The sequence below is a fragment of the Gavia stellata genome, chromosome Z (genome assembly GCF_030936135.1).
Source record: "Gavia stellata isolate bGavSte3 chromosome Z, bGavSte3.hap2, whole genome shotgun sequence".
Lineage (NCBI taxonomy): Eukaryota > Metazoa > Chordata > Aves > Gaviiformes > Gaviidae > Gavia > Gavia stellata.
The window spans coordinates 39801654-39820370 of record NC_082637.1 but is presented as its reverse complement, the minus strand read 5'-3'; the positions used below and the strand labels follow the sequence as shown (position 1 = coordinate 39820370).

Here is an 18717-nt window from a genome sequence, read left to right as displayed (position 1 = left end):
TTGTCCTTCTTTGGTTCTTGTAGCACTTCATAGAGTTCAGAACCAGATTTGGAGCTGGTCTGCCTTCCTTTCCCAATCCATTTAGGACCAAAGTCATTAAAGACTGGAGAAACAGGGACCCTTACAATGTATCCACCAATTCACCAACTCAACAACACAGTCTTCCATTCAGCCCACTGGGAGAAGTGTACTTTGCAGCCAGATGTCTAGATGATTCTTCTCTTATAGAAAAAGTTTATTCACTAGATAAGAAGCTGTTGGGAAGGCATCTCTTGTGTTCCTTCCCATTAGCTTGAATGACTTCCCTGCTCATGTTCCACTACATGGAAGTTTCAGTTGTGGTTTAAGAGCTTAGTTGAATATGTCAGTTTGGTGATCATATATATATATATATATATATATATATATATATATATTTGACACATATTTTACAGGCAACTTTAGCATTTTTATTTCCTTACAGAGTTTATGAGGACACAATGCAGATGTAGATGAATTAATTCAGTAATTATGTCCTAAATTATCTTAATATTGCCTTAGACTATAAAACTACATATGGAAGAAATATTTTTCAAGGACAAACCTAGAAAGTTTGGCTCTTGTTTCATATTATCTTTAAAATTCACACATTTTCTCAACTTTAAACAGACAATAAGACCTAATAAATACAAAATTAATGTAAATATGTGGATGCTTTGGTTTTCTGGGATTCCACTGTGATATTGTAGGATTGTTACTTCCAGGAATGATTTCATCCTTGAATAAACATAGTATGGTACTATTAAAATATATGTATATATCTATTTAAATGTTCAGTGGTGAAGATTACTTCTAAAGAGAATAAGTCTCCCACCATCCATTCTCCTTGCTTTTGGCCAGGCAATTCCTCAGGAATGTTTCTGTATTTCCTTTTAAAGAAATCATGTCCTCCAGGTCAAAAAGGAGATTACAAAGTTTTCCCAAGGATGAAACAGTTAAATTGCCATCAGTCTCTAAGGTAGTTAGCTCTGCAGTCTGGTGTTTCTGTCTTTGCATTGCTTTTCCTCTGAGAGTGGCTCTAAGACCTGGTAGTTAAAAGTATAAAAAACAATTTAACAAAAACATCCATAATGATAAGTTTTATTGTGCTATATTTCCATGGTTTAACTGTTCTCCAAGTGGTCCAAGGATTTTGAAGGTCTAAGTAAATTTCCATTAAGGGAAAAGAGGACAATAAAATTTTTAATAACACTGTTTTTACCTTACTGTGAGAGGCACTGGCAGTTAGTGGAAATGAATGAAATTCCATGTAAAAGACTTGGGATCCTTTCATTTCATTGACAGTTATGAACCAAATCTGTAGATCTTACCATTTTAATTAATTATTATTAATTGTTATTATCTGAAAACTGATGGTGCTTGGAAGACATGGCATTACAATTACCACACTTAATTCTAAGGGCTTAATTCTGTTTCCTGAGCCCAAGGTCTCAGAGGGAGTACAGCTGTCAAGCATTACAAAGCCTCAGGCTGTCCCCATTTGGCTGGAAGGTAGAGCATGCAGATCCCTCCAGTCTCTTCTGTGGATGGCTAGTGCTGCTAAACTGTAGGACCTCCAGGAGTGCAATTAGGTCATCTCCTAAATTTGCTGTTTTGGATGCCCTCAGAGGGGTCGGCTAGAGTTTATATTTAGTAAGTAAGTAAGTAAGTAAATAAATAAAAAAATAAAAATCCTCAAACTAGTGCAAGACAAGACACAGAGAACTGAGTGATATTGAGATCTGTGTAGCACAAAACAGGATAGATGTTTATTTTCCCTAAAATATGACCTTTCTATTTATGCAGTTCTGTGCAGTGGTAAAATATAGTTACCTGCTTGAGCTGTGTCTTTTCAGTAATGTGTGTGTTTGTGTAGACACACAGACACAGAATAGTAGGTTTCTAATTCACTGTCTGAAGACAGCAAGGTCCATAAAAGGCCTGTAACCTTTGTAGAATACTCTGGTATGGTGAATATACACTTTATTGGTCACTCTGAGGACTTATGGAGCAAGAGTATCATCACTTTCCAGTAGTTAGCACTTCAGCCCTGTTTGAGGCTACTGTTGAGTCCAGGAAATGTCCAGAAAGTGACAGATTAGAACCCTTTGTCTCAGGGAAGCATGCCATCACCTGCACTAGTGCTAACCCTGGCACTAAATTTCAATCGTTGATATAAATAATAATAACTCAAAATGGGTGCAACAGTAGCCTAATGCTAAGGGATATTCAATGTGCTACAGGCTGTTAAACTCAAAATAAACTCTAGCTAATGTAGTCAAAAGTAATTAGAATAGAATAGAATAGAATAGAATAGAATAGAATAGAATAGAATAGAATAGAATAGAATAGACTATTTCAGGTGTCCTATCACCTAGTCCAACTGCCTGACTACTTCAGGGCTGACCAAGTTAAAGCATGCAATTAAGGGCATTGTCCAAATGCTTCTTAAACACTGACAGCCATGGGGCATCAATCACCTCTCTAGGAAGCCTGTTCCAGTGTTTGACCACCCTCACAGAAATGTTTCCTAATGTCAAGTCTGAACCTCCCCTGGCGCAGCTTTGAGCCATTCCCACGCATCCTGTTGCTGGATAGCAGGGAGATCAGCACCTCCCTCTCCACTTCCCCTCCTCAGGAAGCTGTAGAAAGCAATGAGGTCCCCCCTCAGCCTCCTTTTCTCCAAACTAGGCAAACCCAAAGTCCCTATCCGCTCCCACAGATCCCTTTCTGCAGGGCTACTCTTCAGCCACCTCTCTCCCAAATTATACTTGTGCCTGGCGTTACTCCATCCTTGGTGCAGAACCTGGCATTTCATCTTGCTAAATTTCATCCCATTAATCATAGCCCAATGCTGCAATCTGTCTAGATCCCTCTGCAAGGCCTCTTGTCCCTGAAGACAGTCAACTGCACCTCCCAGTTTTGTGTCACCAGCAAACTTGCTAATGGTGCATTTAACTCCTGCATCCAGATCTTTGATAAATACATTGAACAGAACTGGTGCTAGAATTGAGCCCTGAGGAACACTGCTGGTGACTCGTTGCCAGCCAGGTGTAGCCCCATTTACTACAACACTTTGAGCTCCTGCCCTTCAGCCAGTTCTTCACCCAGCACACTGTGAACCCTCTCATCCCACAGTTGGTCAAATTGTCCAGAAGGATGCTGTGATGGACAGTATCAAAAGCCAAAAGTATCAAAAGCCAGAGAAACTACATCCACTGCCTTCCCTTCATCCACTAGGCTGGTGAACTTAGCGTTGAAGGATATCAAACTAGTTAAACAGGAACCCATGTTGACTGTGCCCGATGGCTACGTTATTCTTTAGATGCCTTTCAATAGTACCCAGTATAATCGTCTCCATAATTTTTCCAGGAACTGAGGTTAGACTAACAGGTCTGTAGTTCCCTGGGTCTTCCCTCATGCCCTTTTTGTAGCTTGGAATAACATTGGCTACCTTCCAGTCAGCAGGGACCTCCCTAGAAGGCCCAGCGTATGGCAGCTTTTTGAGGTGTCCACAAGAAGACTTCCCCATATAGGTTTAAGGAGTGTTTATTCATGGGCATGGATGTGGAGATGTGAGACCGGGCTCATCCATGCTACAGAGTTGCAGCACTTCAGCTGGAGTTGCCTTTCAAAGAGAAGGCAGCATGAAAATTATTATTGCAGTGCTAATACAGTTTAATTAAGCTTAGTCAAAGCAATTCCTATTTAATTTATGATAAACTCGGTTTAAGTGAATGTTTCGGTATTTGACTTAAACTAAACATAAGTCATTCTTCCTGAAATGCAGATATCGATGGACCAACTGCACACACTGGGATTAATATCTTAGACTCTGTTGCAGTTTTCCCCATTAGGTGAATTAATTTAAATTGTTGATAGTTTTTTCCCCAAAAAAGGTTCTCCCTCATTCCCCTGTACTGTTTACAACTTTAAATTTTAAGGTAAAATATTCAAGTGCTCCTTGAGAATGATAATTTTCTATCAGTATTTCTTCTTAGTCTACTTTGATATTGTCTCAAGATTTTTGTTTTTTAATATTCTAAAAGCATATTCTTGGGAATTTTTCAATGGCTTATTTCCAGTTCTCTTTACTGTTGAACTCTCAAGTTTCCTACATATGTATTCTTATAGACGCAAATTTACAATACTGGGGTTTTTTAAGATTAGAGTTTTCGAGTGTCGCTCCATCCTCTCCAGTGATTTCATTCAGATTTATTTCCAAAACCAAGCCTGTGATGTCACTTTGAGTTTCAACTTGAAATTACAGTAAGCTCAATTGTCCCTTTTTTGATCATCATTAAGGAACTTTTAAGTAATTTATTAAGTGTCTTACAAGATTTGCAGTGCAATAGAAGGTCAAATTCCAAATGAGTTGGAGAGACATTCTCCCTAAAGACAAGGAGGCTGAATGTTTGTTTATAGGTGCATGAAACTGAAGTTTCAAGTTATGAATGTTTTGATATTAATGACTCTGGAAAGGGAAATTTCTTTGTGAAATTGTGAAGGCTGTCTTAGTTTAATATTTACATTGCTACTGTGTACTGGTGGGATGACTAAGAAGTATTTTTATTGTACCGTTGTGAAATTTGCAATTTTGCATGAATTGATTTTGTACTTCAAGCTAGTCATTATCCTATGAAGTTACCATTTCCATCTTTTTTTCTTCTAGTTCTTTCTTGCCCACATTTGGCAGAAAGAAAAGCCTATTCTTGTTGTAGTGTCTGATGCTGTGAACGTTCTTTTTATAATTGAATTATATAAATTACCTAATCTAGTGCATTTTACAGTACATTTGCTTAACCAAACTAAATGGAATGCTTTTTAATAACCATATAGCCATTTGATGATTTTTATACTTGCCATTTGAAGAGAGTTTGGATATAGATTGATATAGAATTACTTAAAGTACTGCATATAAATTAAACATTAAAAAGGTAGATACAGTCAGACTAAGCAGCTCAATTATAATCTTTGGTTATGCAGTTACTGCCTCAAGGACACTCCATCCATTTCATATAGTATGTCTTTCTTTTGAAAGATGATCAGCGGGTTCAAGTAACATTTCAGCAGACAGGAAATTGCATAATTTATAGACTTTTAGAACTGAGAAACAGAAAACTGGTTTTCATAAATTAAATCTCCCTCGTTTTCCTTCTCTCCTCTTACAGATTGGAACACTGAAGGATTACTACCACTTCTACCATAGTAAAACAATTAAAAGGTCAGTTCTCTCAAGTAGAGGTACCCACAGCTTCATTTCAATGGAACCAAAGGTAAGAAAATCCACCTATGTGTCTGAGGCAAAAGCCTTTGCATTTTTTATATGAAATATCATACCAGAGGACATTCACCTGAATGGCACATAGCATTAGAAGAACTGACACACTATCTGTTCACCAAGGTTTTGCTTCCCATTAAAATGAAGGGAAGACAATACCATGTTATAAAGTATGTGTTTTTCTTGTAATGTAAGGTCCAACATTATTCATGGAAGAGTACAGGAATTTTGTTAATGCACTAATCGCTGTGCTATGCTTCTCTGCAAAACCACATCTGTAACACTCAGGTCTGCAGATGTCCTTCTGTAAATCAACCATCTTTCAGAATGAAAATGAGCAATGTGGGATGGTATTATATACAGAGAAAAGTTTCTCTTGCTTTTTGCTGTTTTTTTCTGGACTTGGTGTATAAGGGATTAAAATAAGAATGCTCTTTTCTGTGGTCCTTTTGGCAGTTTCTGCTGATCTTAATTTTAAGATCTGTTTGAAAAGTGGTGTCCTGTTTTTGGAGTATATACTATAATGGGTAACTATCAACATAATTTAATTACTGATTTATAGTTAAGTATAATATTGTCTTGTATCTGTATCCAAGACATACTTCTATTTTAATCCTTTCATTTCAGTGGTTAGTAGCTTCATCACTGACTGTGCAATTGGATTTCCTCTGGTTTTATTTTAGAACAGATGTTTGGAGAAGACCCTGTTAGCTTTTTTATGCTGTTCATGCAACCCACTCTCACCAACAAACCCCCAAGTCCCTGGTGTTTTTCGGTGGTGATAACAGAGTCAAGCTTTTTCTAAGTCCTTGGACGATGATTGTTATTTGTGAAGGATTTGTCCAGTTTTACTTGACAAATAATTTATGAGAAGTAAAAGTTATCAGTAAAAGACAGTTTGAATACAGTGCAGTACATGTACAGTGTACAAGTTGAGCATCATACAGGAATACTTCTGCATTCTGGAAAGCAGTATTTAGGGCTGAAGTTCCTCTTGAGGATGGGACAAGACTAGGGAAGTGCACACAAAGGGTGTTCACCCCTTTGTTGATAGGCCTGAACTGCTTAATGCTTTAAGAGCACCAGCAGCTCTGCTGAGCAGCATTTTTTGGGGATTAGTTTGAAAATGATCAGGGCCCAAATCTCTGTTCCCACAAGTGCTGAGACCCACCATTCAAACAACAAGCAGTGCAGTTAGAATAGGCAATACTACAAAAGGAAGGGAAAGTGTTCACATCTGGGTCAGTCCACGCTCTTTCCCATGTGCACAGAAGTGGAGCTATTTACACACAAATGCACAAGTTCACATGCACGTACCACCATAAACTTTGGTCTTACACCAGGCTTCCAGGTACCCCTTCTGCACCTCTGGCATCCAGCCCAGACTACTGTGGCCAAAGCTGTGAGAGACTCTAAGGCAAAGAACAGCAGAACATCAGAGCCATTATTAATTTTCCAGTGCTTTCCATGTTATGCCATTTAGGTCTTGTCCCCAATCTGTGCTGCTGGTGGTACAGAATTTCTGAATTTCTGAATCATTGTTAAATATCACTTTAATATTGAGAAGCTCTACTGAGCATTGTGCAAGTTACTCAACCCTGTTAGTGATCCTGTACCCAAAGAGAAGCCAACAGTCTAATACCTAAATCTAGCAAAAGTGTTTGTGATTGACTTTGTGACTACTCCATTGAACCTGGGCTTGGGAATTCTTCTGTGGCTGCAGACATGTCAATACACGGACATATATTTGTAGAATAAAGGCCAGTTTGTCCTCAGTGTGTATAACATTTAATGGTTATTAAAGCAGACTGGAAATTTAATTGTGTTGTATAAGCTGGATCTTTTAAAAACAAAAGGTTTAATCTTAAATAAGGCACATTGCATGGCTGTGAGAATTTTAAAGGACCAGTACTATATGCTATTATGAGTGTGACTGTATCTGGTGCCAATATTTGCAGCAGATTAGGTGGCATGTGTATTTGTGAACAAAGGAACACTGAGGTTTGTTTACTTTCCAAATTATTTAATGGTAGTTTACTTAATGCTTAAAGTCTTCTCCGTGTCACACTGGCACACAATTAACTTGATCTGTGTTTGCTTCAGATGTGGATCACTAACTTGCTCCTTTATGAAATTTGAAATGATGGAATTTTTATTGAGTAAATTCATTATGTAAATAACCTGCATATAATGGAATAACCATTATGAAATCTGGTACTTCTAAACTACTTGTGTGGATAGTGTTTGATTTCACTGTGTGAATACATGGGGAAAGATATATAGGTAATATAAAATCTTGCTATTGTGGATTTCAATTAATGAATTTCTTCGAAGATCTTTGGCTTGATTTTTTCATCTGGAAAAGCTTCTTGACACCATTATAAATGATGTGAATAGATCCAACAGGAAACATAAACTGAAGACATGTGTATTACACATTTTGACAATTTTCTCAGCTTTAACCAAACATCACTCTGTATTTAGATGAAAAGATAAAGGATATGCAGTGCAACATGATTTTATCCATTATCATCCACATCCTTGCCTAGCAATGCTACGGCTTTTCATTTAGAGATGAAATGGATTAAGTAGTTTTAGGAAGAGATGCCCAAATGAGGCTTTAATGTCCCTAACATAGATTGTCATGCAGAAAATTTGAAACATAGCTTTATCCACAGCATCTTTTCTAGGCCTGTGTATAGTTATGTGGTGTTTCCTATGTGTTGACAGAAAAACAAAGAAGTGAGAGAAGTTTGTGGATGCAAAGCAGAGATTAGTACTATGCAGCAAAGCTAAGCATTGAATGAAACTTATTACACAGGTTTCTGGTCTCTCTAGCTGATGTGCTGGAGCACCATATCATGAATCGAGAGCCTTTTTTAGGTCCATAGAGTTTGCTCAGCAAAGTTATTTTGGTGACACTGCAATGCATGAAACAATAGGAGCAGGAGCGAAAAGGAAGTGGGAAGATGGGCAGAATCAGTCCATAGCTGAAAGGTATCATGAAACTCTAATTCAACTATTAAATAGTTGAGTTTATTGCTGGTAGGCCCTCTGATGAAATCAGGCTATTGCAGCACTTCCAGGGGTGGGAATAAAGAGCTGTGGTGCACCTCTGGGTTTTCTGCAGTGGTGGAATGAAGAGTCACAAAGTGGAAAAAATTGCAAAGAATGATTGCAACCTCAGTCTGTAAGTCAGACTTTACATAACTACAAAGCATAAGGAAAATCAGGTGAAGCTTTTCTATCCCTGAAGAGATTGCAATTCCAAAGAAACGTCAGAATTGAAGCACCTACACATGACAATAATACATAGAAGTTAAATGGACAGTATAGATGAGAAAGCTGTCTTTTTACACTGAACTATTATGTGAGATTAAGAGTTTTTAGTGAAGGGCTGCGATAATGAAATTTGTGACACATATGGTGAAAAATATCCCACAGAATCAAGTAGCATAAACGGCAAAGCAATAATCCTAGAAGAACACAATTCTTAAGGTAATAGAAGGCAGCTTTAAGATTGAGAATATATTCAAATTGATGTACATACGAACTAAAGTTTGTTCCATTTTGCTTATGAGGTCCCCAGTGCTTTGCATCACAACGGAGATCCGAAAAAGACATGTGGCCCATAGTAATGCTCTAAAATACGAACTTAATAATTCGCGTTCCTGTGAAGTGTCACATTTACTAATGGGGAAAACATTTTACAGTATTAGTGTTTGTTTATCAGTCTCAACTAAGATGACATCTCATCTTTTTTTAATTATAATTAATTTCAGGTAGGTTTATTTGGGGTTTGAACTCATGGTTGATGGGTCAGGTTCATTCATCTTTTAGAAATGGAGAGATTTCCAGTCTCACTTCCACTGAAATAAGAAGTAAAGCTACCTAATTTCAGCAAGATACCCTGCTTGACCAGGATTTTGCAGAAGTGTCATGCCTTTGTCACCTCTGCTCCAGGATCAGAGGGCCTGGGGAAACATTACTCCAGACATTTATGTTTTACCCAGCCTCAGCTAACCACCCACAGAGCAGGTCTGTATGACCTGGGGATATAACAATGTTAATACTGTGTGTGTATGGCATTCTTACCTTTGCCATAACAAGCTGAACAGCACTGGTGGTAGCAGCGTGTAAAATGCTGGCAAGCGTATCTTTGATGAGACAACACCCAATGATCTTGGCTGTCTTCAGAGGATAGAAAAGTAATGCCAGAATCCTGTCCTTATTACTGGTAGGATATTGTGGATGTTCATGAGAAGGCAGAGAGGGGCAGAACTGTAGCAGCCACAAGTAAATGCTTCATCACGTTGCTATGTAGTTACACCAGTTCATATTGCTAAATAATATCCTGGCTTGATCTGGGAGATAGCTGTCTAAAGAGTAGGGGAAAAGATGGATTTCACTACAAGGTGATGGTCTTGCTTTGGCAAGGAGTATGCCACTACTGGTGGAACGTGCCTTTGGGAAACATAAATTTGATCACTCTAGATCAGACTGTTCATTGCAAATAGACAGGAGGGTTAAAATTTTCAGTGCTAAGAAGATCGTCATCAAGTGTGTTTTCCAATTATTTATGAATTTAAATGTTCCAAGATTGCAGTATGAGGTTGAGTAAGGAGAAGATAAAGCTTTGAACAATTTGGATTTAATATAGGGGGCACAAAATTCAGCAGGAATGAAGAATGTTATTACAGTACTAAAACTCCAGACTTTTAAAAGCCATCATCATGGACTTGGAGCTTAGAGAAATTCAGATGAGAATGTTGTTATGGATAAGGTTGTGTTTCATACTGGCAATGCTAAGTGTTAAGTTGTTAAACCTCATTAGTGAACAAAAAAGATCTTGTTAGTCAAATAGAATAACACAACAGTTAAACACTGGGACCAGGTGAGTTACTGATGTCTGTCTGGGTAGCCATAATCTGTACAAGCACTCAGAGGACAAAGAATCAATACTACTCTACTTGGTTGCAAAATAATACGAACTGTCATGCTGTTTTCCATGTTCAGAGTTTGACTGGAGGTTTAAGTTAGTTATTAAGTAATGCAATATTTACCACTGTGGACCCTTTATTTAATTGCCTCAGAAAGCTTTTACATGAGCAATCCTTCCATCTTTAACTTACTCAAAATCAAGAATCAGACTTACTATTTCAAGGAGCCTGTTGCTGGATGAGTTAGATCATGAACTGAATCACAAAGTGTGAGATGGCAGAGCAACACCTCTCTTTAGCACCTGCCTCCAGAGTATTAAAAAGTTTTCATGTAAACATGAGCAAATAGTCTTACAACTTGGATCTTTTTTCAGGGCTTTTTGAGATACGAAGTTGCTGTTCACTGATGAAGAACTGCATTCGATCTTGCTGTATTAGTGTTGTTCTAACCGCTTGTTGTGTTGTTGTTGTAAAGTTTGCACAAGGTGGCTGGTATTTTGTTTGCTTACTAGTGATTGAAATCTGTACTTATACAGATGCCTGGTGTATTAGTTTTAGCTTAAACCACATTCTTCATCAGCAAAAATCCCTGGGAAGTCTGTGTTACTTCAGCAGGAATCAAGAATAATTTAACCGTGCTGAGACTGCATCAGACTTATTTTCATTTGTGACCCAGTACGGACTAGACCACAGTTCACAATATACCTAGACCTAGAGGAAAACCACAATGATAAACCCCAGTGAGTAGAGCAACAATGGAGTGGAATTGCAGCCACTTTTTGTAGCAGATTTCTCCCTTGTCTGCACTAACCCAACACCTGAAACACTTGAGCAGATAGGGTGAAGTGTCTAATCATTCTGATTAAAAGTTGGTGTTCGTTTTCAGCACATGGAACAGTGGTTTTGGTCTGTGGATGATACAAAACCAACACAAAGCTGAAGCTTGGGTGGCCATAACCTAAAGATGAAAGGCTTAATCCAGAGCATTTTCAGACAGTATCGTCAATATACGTGGCCTTCCCCTTGTACTGTGCTGGCCAAATCCAGTGCTGCTGTACCATGAGGTAACTGTTCTTCAGTCAGCAAATTTTGTCATATAATGTTAATTTCTCTTAATTTATCTACAATAAGTAGGAATACTTAATGAAGTTAACTGTAACACTAATGGGACTGAGGTTTATTTGTGAAGAATAAAAGCTTTGTTAATGTCTATTTCTATTTCTATATTCAGGAGATAGCTGACTTTTCTATTAGTATTTAAAGAAACCCTCAATAAATAATTACTGAAGCTTCCTAGTGGAATTGCCTTTTCATGTTTTCTACTAAACGTAGAAAAAAGGCCAGTAAGAATTCAGTGTAATATAATTTTATAAAAGAAAAATGTGCACTGTCAGGGAATATGGAAGTGTTTCTTGAAATAAATTATTGTTTGATTACCTACACTTACATTTCCATTTCATCATGATTATCCCAGTTGTGAGCACCTGCCTCAAAGGGGATTTATCCGCTCGATATCACTAATTGCATGTGCATTAAAAAGAAATAATAGATTTCAGAACATTCCAATTTTCTGGTTGCCAAGTCATTTTACAGAACTCCTTGGCAATGACAATCTCACTGTTAACTTTTGGACAAGAATTGGAGATTAGTTGAGAGGTTTTAACTGGCTCAATTCCTAATTAGTGTAGCAAATGGTTTGAGGAATGAAAAAAACCCATTATTCAGCAGGATTGCATTCTCTTGTTATTTTCCTATCATTATTTTCTTAAGCTGGTAATGAGGTGGGGAGGGAAATTGAAAGACCACAGGATGGCAAGGAGTTGGGTCAAGATTTTGGCCAGTACTACACTGTGAAAAACTTCAGTGCCTCACCCTTTATATGAAGCTATTGCAACATCACAGAAGTCCAGTGTCAGAACAGCTGTCAAATATCCCACTCCAGCACTCAACAGTTTATAGGGATTGCAGTAGACCTGCTATTATGGTGTCTCAACTTCATTGTCAATGAGAAGGATCTTGGATGACTCTAAGGAGGCAGGCAAGGACTCAGCCATCTCTCAGAGAAGTAGCTAACATCTTCTGAGACAAGATTATTCAAAATTAGGTGAATTGCATCAGTCTCTTGAGTTTGATGCATTTTGAGCCTTCTGGTTTTGGAGAGGCAAAAGCAATAGACCCTACATATATCCAATGTTGCAAGGGACTCGGTCTATCCGGGGCGGGGGGGGGAAGTAACCCATTCTGAATTTTTCAGAGCAATGTGTGTCTTGAGCATAGTAAGTCTTAAAGACTTCAAAAAATCAGCTGGATTGTAGCTGGATTGTAGCTTACAGAAGCAGAATCACAGAATCACCATGGTTGGAAAAGACCTGTAAGATCAAGTCCAACCATCAACCCAACACCACCATGCCCACTAAACCATGTCCCACAATGCCACGTCCACATGTTCCTTGAACACCTCCAGTGATGGTGACTCCACCACCTCCCTGGGCAGCCTGTTCCACTGCTTCACCACTCTCTCAGTAAAGAAATTTTTCCTAATATCCAGTCTAAACCTCCCCTGGCGCAACTTGAGGCCATTTCCTCTTGTCCTATCACTTGTCACTTGGGAGAAGAGACCAACACCCACCTCTCTGCAACCCCCTTTCAGGTAATTGTAGAGAGCGATAAGGTCTCCCCTCAGCCTCCTCTTCTCCACACTGAACAACCCCAGTTCCCTCAGCCGCTCCTCATAAGACTTGTGCTCCAGACCCCTCACCAGCTTCGTCGCCCTTTTCTGGACACCCTCCAGCACCTCAGTGTCCTTCTTGTAGTGAGGGGCCCAAAACTGAACACAGTATTCGAGGTGTGGCCTCATGAGTGCTGAGTACAGGGGTACAATCACTTCCCTAGTCCTGCTGGCCACACTATTTCTGATACAGGCCAGGATGCCGTTGGCCTTCTTGGCCACCTGGGCACACTGCTGGCTCATGTTCAGCTGGCTGTCAACCAAAACCCCCAGGTCCTTTTCTGCGGGGCAGCTTTGCAGCCACTCGTCCCCAAGCCTGTAGCGTTGCCTGGGGTTGTTGTGACCCAAGTGCAGGACCCGACACTTGGCCTTGTTGAACATAGGGGATTTTTCTTTTGAGAAATTGTGTACTTTGATCTCTCTGCACTTGGTGAATCTGGGGCTCGTACCAACAGGACTCCTTGGCTTTTACTTCACAGTGTGTGTTCTGCTGGTAAAATACGTTCTTCCAGTAAACATGTCGAGTGGAGGTTGGGATCAGTGGCAATATATGTGACTGCAGTCTAGATCTTGTTACAGAAACTTGTTTAGGAACCTTCAAAAATACATAGAAATGTTCTTTAGGAGTGATGGAGAGGAAAACTCCCTTCAGGGGATACTTTTGCTGTATAGGGAACGAGTATTTCTGAAAGTGAATGTTATACAGTGCTACATTCACAATTTAAGATTTAAGATTCAAAATGTAACATACCTCTTAAATGTCTTGAATTTGAGGGTGAATTAGGGAAAAGAGTTTTGTACATGTTTTCCCTTCATTGTCAGTATTGGAAGCTCAAAAAAACCCTGTATTTATGTATCTTAAAGCCTAAATCTATCCTGCTCATATGTGATAGTGGTCACAATTTTCTTGTGCAGACAGATTTTTACTGGAGTTGCAATGCTAATCCCAGCAATGGATAAATTCAGAAAAATGTCTTACTAAACCTAACTGCAAATTTGACATTGGCTTTAGGATTTGTCATCTTACTTTAGAAAATAGAAGTATTTAGGTTATAGATAAATAGTTGTGAATACTTCTTTTGGTTCCTACCTTGTATTCTTTAGGTATTAGAACATTCCAGGATATCATAATTGAAAAGTTGACTGTACATTAATGAAATAACAAAAACAAGGAGGAAAAAACCTCTGTCCATCAGAGGACACTTCAGCATCACAACCATGGAAGTAAAGGTTACAGAAATTATTTGGGCAACATGCACTCCAGTATGGTGCAGCATACTATGGGAGTCTTCAGTTAGCAATTGATTTGAGCAGGGACTAGTAGAGGTCCCAGCCACTTCTGCTGAAAGTGTAAACGGCATACACAGTACGCTGTGTAGCTGTCTTAATTAGGTATCATTGGGTTCATCTTGTGTACCTTGAGTTATCTAAATGCTTTCTAAAATGTATCCATTCTGGGATAAGATTTTCTCAGTACCTCTCTGTCAGAATTTCTAAACAGGTGGCTGTTGCTTTTTTGCTTCACAGCACATCAGCCTGGTTGGCTTTGCCCATGCAAGCTGGGAGTGCTCATGCTCATTGAAAATGAAACTGTTAGTGAGGGACATGCAATGCATACGCAGCCAGATCACACAGGCTTGTGCAGCTTTATTTTGTAAGTGCAAATGCTACGTTAAAAAAAAAAAAAGGAAATCCATTTGCAGCCTAAAAAGAAAAAGGGTGTTACATTCCTCTCACAATTCAGGAACTACTAAAGGATTTTGCTCAGCCTTAACGATGACTAAAGCACTTTAGGTAAATCTACGTGTGGGAAATTTAAACCCGTAAGATGACTATTTCATCATAGAAGTTATAAACATGTAAAAGCAGAGCATTATAAAGGAAACTGCTTGGCAATCCTTTCTCCGGGGATGCTAGTAAGTGTTAATAACTTGAGTTTCTTTAGAGTTCCAGTAAAGCAGTACATGCTTCTGTGGTTTTTAGCAGCAAAGTGGGTTTATAGGTGAAAAATGATAGGGCGACTAAATGTTTAAAAAAAGGTAAGGAGAATTAGTTCTTTCATTCCTAATCTGTGTTCTAAGAACTTGCCAGGGGACACAGCAGCTCTAACTACTAAGTGTGCTTTTGCTGTCATTAAACTCAGTTTGCATTGCCACTGGCAGAGAGATAGCAAATTGCTGTTTTGGCTACTGGGCTATAAAATTGCTGGATACCAGACAGGGTCAGAAGAAGAGGAAGTGGAAAGATCCTAGTTTTGAACCAGGGTAAGATGCCACCATTCTGGAAGAAGCCGATCCTGCAGGGCCAAATGCCAGAATGTCAGTGGGGAGAGAGAGTGAGAGAGGTTAAAAAAACTCACATTTTGGAAAGAAGCATCTCAGAGCAGACTGTCTGGGAATGTGACAGAACAACTTCTACACACTATTTCCTGAGGGGATCCAGCTTCATCCGATGCTGATGATATTGGTTATAGTGCAGGATATTCATAGAAAAATGGATTAAAGGTCCTTCCCCCCCATCCCTTGCATTTGGAAAACTTTCTGGCAGCAACGTATGTTCCTGATGTAATGTGTCAACATTTTTCTGCATCTGTCTGCCTGCTTCTGACAGGCAAGACAATCATGTTTAATTCTAGTGGTTGTTATCTCAGCCAGCTATTCTAAATGGTGAACAGCAAGAAATCATGATACACATAGGTAATTTGTCATGTCTAGCATTATTAACAGGTAATTAAAGGCATGGACAGAGAGCTGGAAAGATATCCCTCCCCAAAACAAAGCAAAAGAATCTCCCCCCTGCCCAGCTTTTTGTGTGTAACAACCTCCTTTCTTTTAGGGTCGTTTTAGAAAGTCAGTGTCACTGGAAAGCCACTTAATTTTCCTTGGCTGATCTGTTTCACTCTGGCAGATCCTCACCATCCTGCAAGCTGCAAGTTTTAACAGCTTGGACGAGGTACCAAGCAGCTATGCCCTGTTTACAACTGTGCTGCTTGAATGTGTGTGGCCTTTGTCATATGACCTTTGTTATAGGACTTCACTCCTTCATGCTTCTGCCTCCCTACCTGTGAAATAGGGACAATGCTGACAGCTGAATAAAAACTGCAAAAGGCAAATGTGCAGCAAGTACTATAAATTTTATTCCGTGGAAGTGTATTTCTCTTGGTGTCACACAGCATTTTATGAATACAAACAACATTTTAGTAAAATAAAACACTCATTCTAAATCCTTTCCATATAATCCACTTAAAACAGTCATATCCATTGGTGTGTTGACTGTTGCTTACATAAGCTGTGTTTAACCTAGATTATTGTTTGACATTTTTTCCTCTTTTTTGAGGGGGGGTAAATGCTGTCACTCCCATTGATGCTGAAGTTCTAAATAAATACAAAAGCCAGGATATCAGTTTATCTTTGCTTTTGTAAAGAATCCAACTTAAATTTCTTTTTAAATACGTTTACCAAACTCAGAGTCAATCCACTGTTTCATCAGTAGCTGTTAGAACAATTTTGTGTGATCATATAATAAAACTAGAATTTCCCCATTCTAAACAGTTTTCTGTTTTCCGGGGTGTTCCTAAGAAATTATTTCTCCAAAATACAGTTGCCAATAGTCTCATAGTCTGTAAGATCAAAAGGAAACATTGTGGTCATGCAGTCAAACCATGTTTGACCAGATGTCATATGGCTCACCAGAATTAATTTTGATTTGAAGCAGAGCGTAGCTTTTAGAAGTCTTCCAATTTTAATTAAAACATTGCCAGCAATGGAGAGTTCCCAGAAGTTTTTAAGATGTTTTATTTTTGTTTTAGCTGAGGTTATCCAGCTTCAACTTCTAGCCATTTCACATTGCTAAAACTGTCTGTGAGTTCGAAGAATACTCCTCTATAGCAGTTTGATGACCTGCATATGTGTTTGGACACTGTGACCTAAATGGCCATAAACTTCCCTTTTCTCAGCTAGGAACACCTCCTAGAGCCGCTTCCTTGTGGATCTGTTTTTCTCTTCTTTTCATCATTTTTGGGCTTCTTTCCTGGGTGCTTGCAGTGTCAACATGCTTCCCTTGCCTTGGATGCATGAAGCTAGCAGTGAGATTTGCAACCCTGCTCGGTGCAGATGTCTGGTAAACTTGCTTGTCATTTTATGAGCCCAGATACATTTTGATGAGGTAGTCTGAAGAAGGCATTTAGGTAATTTAATACTGTCCCCTTTGTGAGAGACTGATTTCTTACCATCTCTTTTGACTTTCACACTGTCCTGGCAAATAGTGGAAATGCAGTCAGGTGTTTTTAAGCTGTTGTCTGATGATAATACATGTGTTGTTAATCCACCAGAATCCAGTTTTGTCTTTCAGTCCCTCCTATTAGAAGGTAAAGGAACTGGATGGATGATTGGAGATATAATAATAGTACTAATAGGAGAGTTTATGAAAGCTCTTACAGTGTTTGAAGCTCCTGAAATGCCTTCCTTGACAAGAGCAGACATCTTCTGTAGTGCATCCCAGATTATATCAAACAAAGCTGATGTTTGTATACTTCAGAAGATACATGTTTGTATGTTTGAAGATTGTCTTGGTCAGAAGAAAAAAGGTTTTATTGGTACAGAAAGTATTCATAGCCTGTCACATTTATATTACGCCATTTAAAGTCCTTTTATCCCAACAGAAGACAAAGTAGAAATAGCTCATAAAGATTGCTATCGAATGACATAAACATAGATAACAGAAATTTTTGCAAAACTGTAGAGACCACACTGCAACCTCATGTAAGTGGTCTAATTGAAGACCGAAAAGCTTTAGTATACGCAGTTGAAAAGTCTGTCCCATAAATGATAGCTATGGAAATAATGCTATATATTTTCTTTTTCTCAATTTATAATATGATGAGTGTTGTGAATTATGAGCACAGATAAATGAATCCATAACTAAGTGACTGTTCTTGGCACATTTCTGATGTCAAAATGTGCACAGGGACCATCTGGGAGTTGCAAAGCTGAGATGTTGCCCTTGTTTCAGCCAGGGCTTTAAGATAAATAAAAGCAGTAACCAGCAGGTTCATTAATCAAGCATCACTCCAGCTTTTATGTGGTCTGACTTGCAGAAATTAAGAGATACTGCCTGACTGGAAGCGCTGTCAGCGATTCGTGAGGTGTGGGAATAGTACTTCAGTTAAAAAAACATTTGCTTTTCTTCAGCCTACTGAATGTAGGAGAAGAAACTTCAGTCCTTTTTCATTTGCCCAGGGTGTTGGACTGCAGTGTTTCCTCAGGCTGGCTGTATGTGTCTTTCACAGGTAGGTCTTTGCAGATTATTTCAGATGGTGATGATGATGACATTTAATAGCTGCAGCAATCAATATCTGAATAGCAGCAAACTTCACTGACAGCTGCAAGACTGGAGTTCAGGACAGCAAGAGGTATGCTGGCGCTTGGGTCACAGGCTGAGGAAAAGAGAGATTAAGCCAGCAGTGACTTAAAAGGACACAGGATGTTTCCCTTTTCTGTTTTTGTTTGGTTTTTTGTTGTGGTTTTTTTTTCTTTTCACTACAGCTTGTGCCAGAGGAGGCAATGCTAATGATTCCCCTCTCTTGATTTGAAGTGATAGCTCAGAGACAAACATGCTGGCTGAGAAAGAAACAGAAGTATTTATCAAGTTGTGCTACAAAGGCAACTGAAATGCCAAAGAACTAGTGAAATGGGGTGGTGTAAAATATGCCGCTGATACTTCCATAAAGAGCAAAACCCAATTATTTTTAG

General features: G+C 38.8%; 1 protein-coding gene across 2 annotated transcripts in view; it reads left to right on the top strand.

Annotated features, from left to right (window-relative positions):
- Nucleotides 1-18717, top strand: part of PCSK5 (proprotein convertase subtilisin/kexin type 5) — a 251520-nt gene that overhangs the window by 20897 nt on the left and 211906 nt on the right. For both annotated transcript variants that reach the window (XM_059833233.1, XM_059833234.1), the window contains exon 2: nucleotides 5190-5294. In XM_059833233.1, the coding sequence (XP_059689216.1) occupies nucleotides 5190-5294 (105 nt within the window). The remainder of the gene's footprint in view (nucleotides 1-5189; nucleotides 5295-18717) is intronic.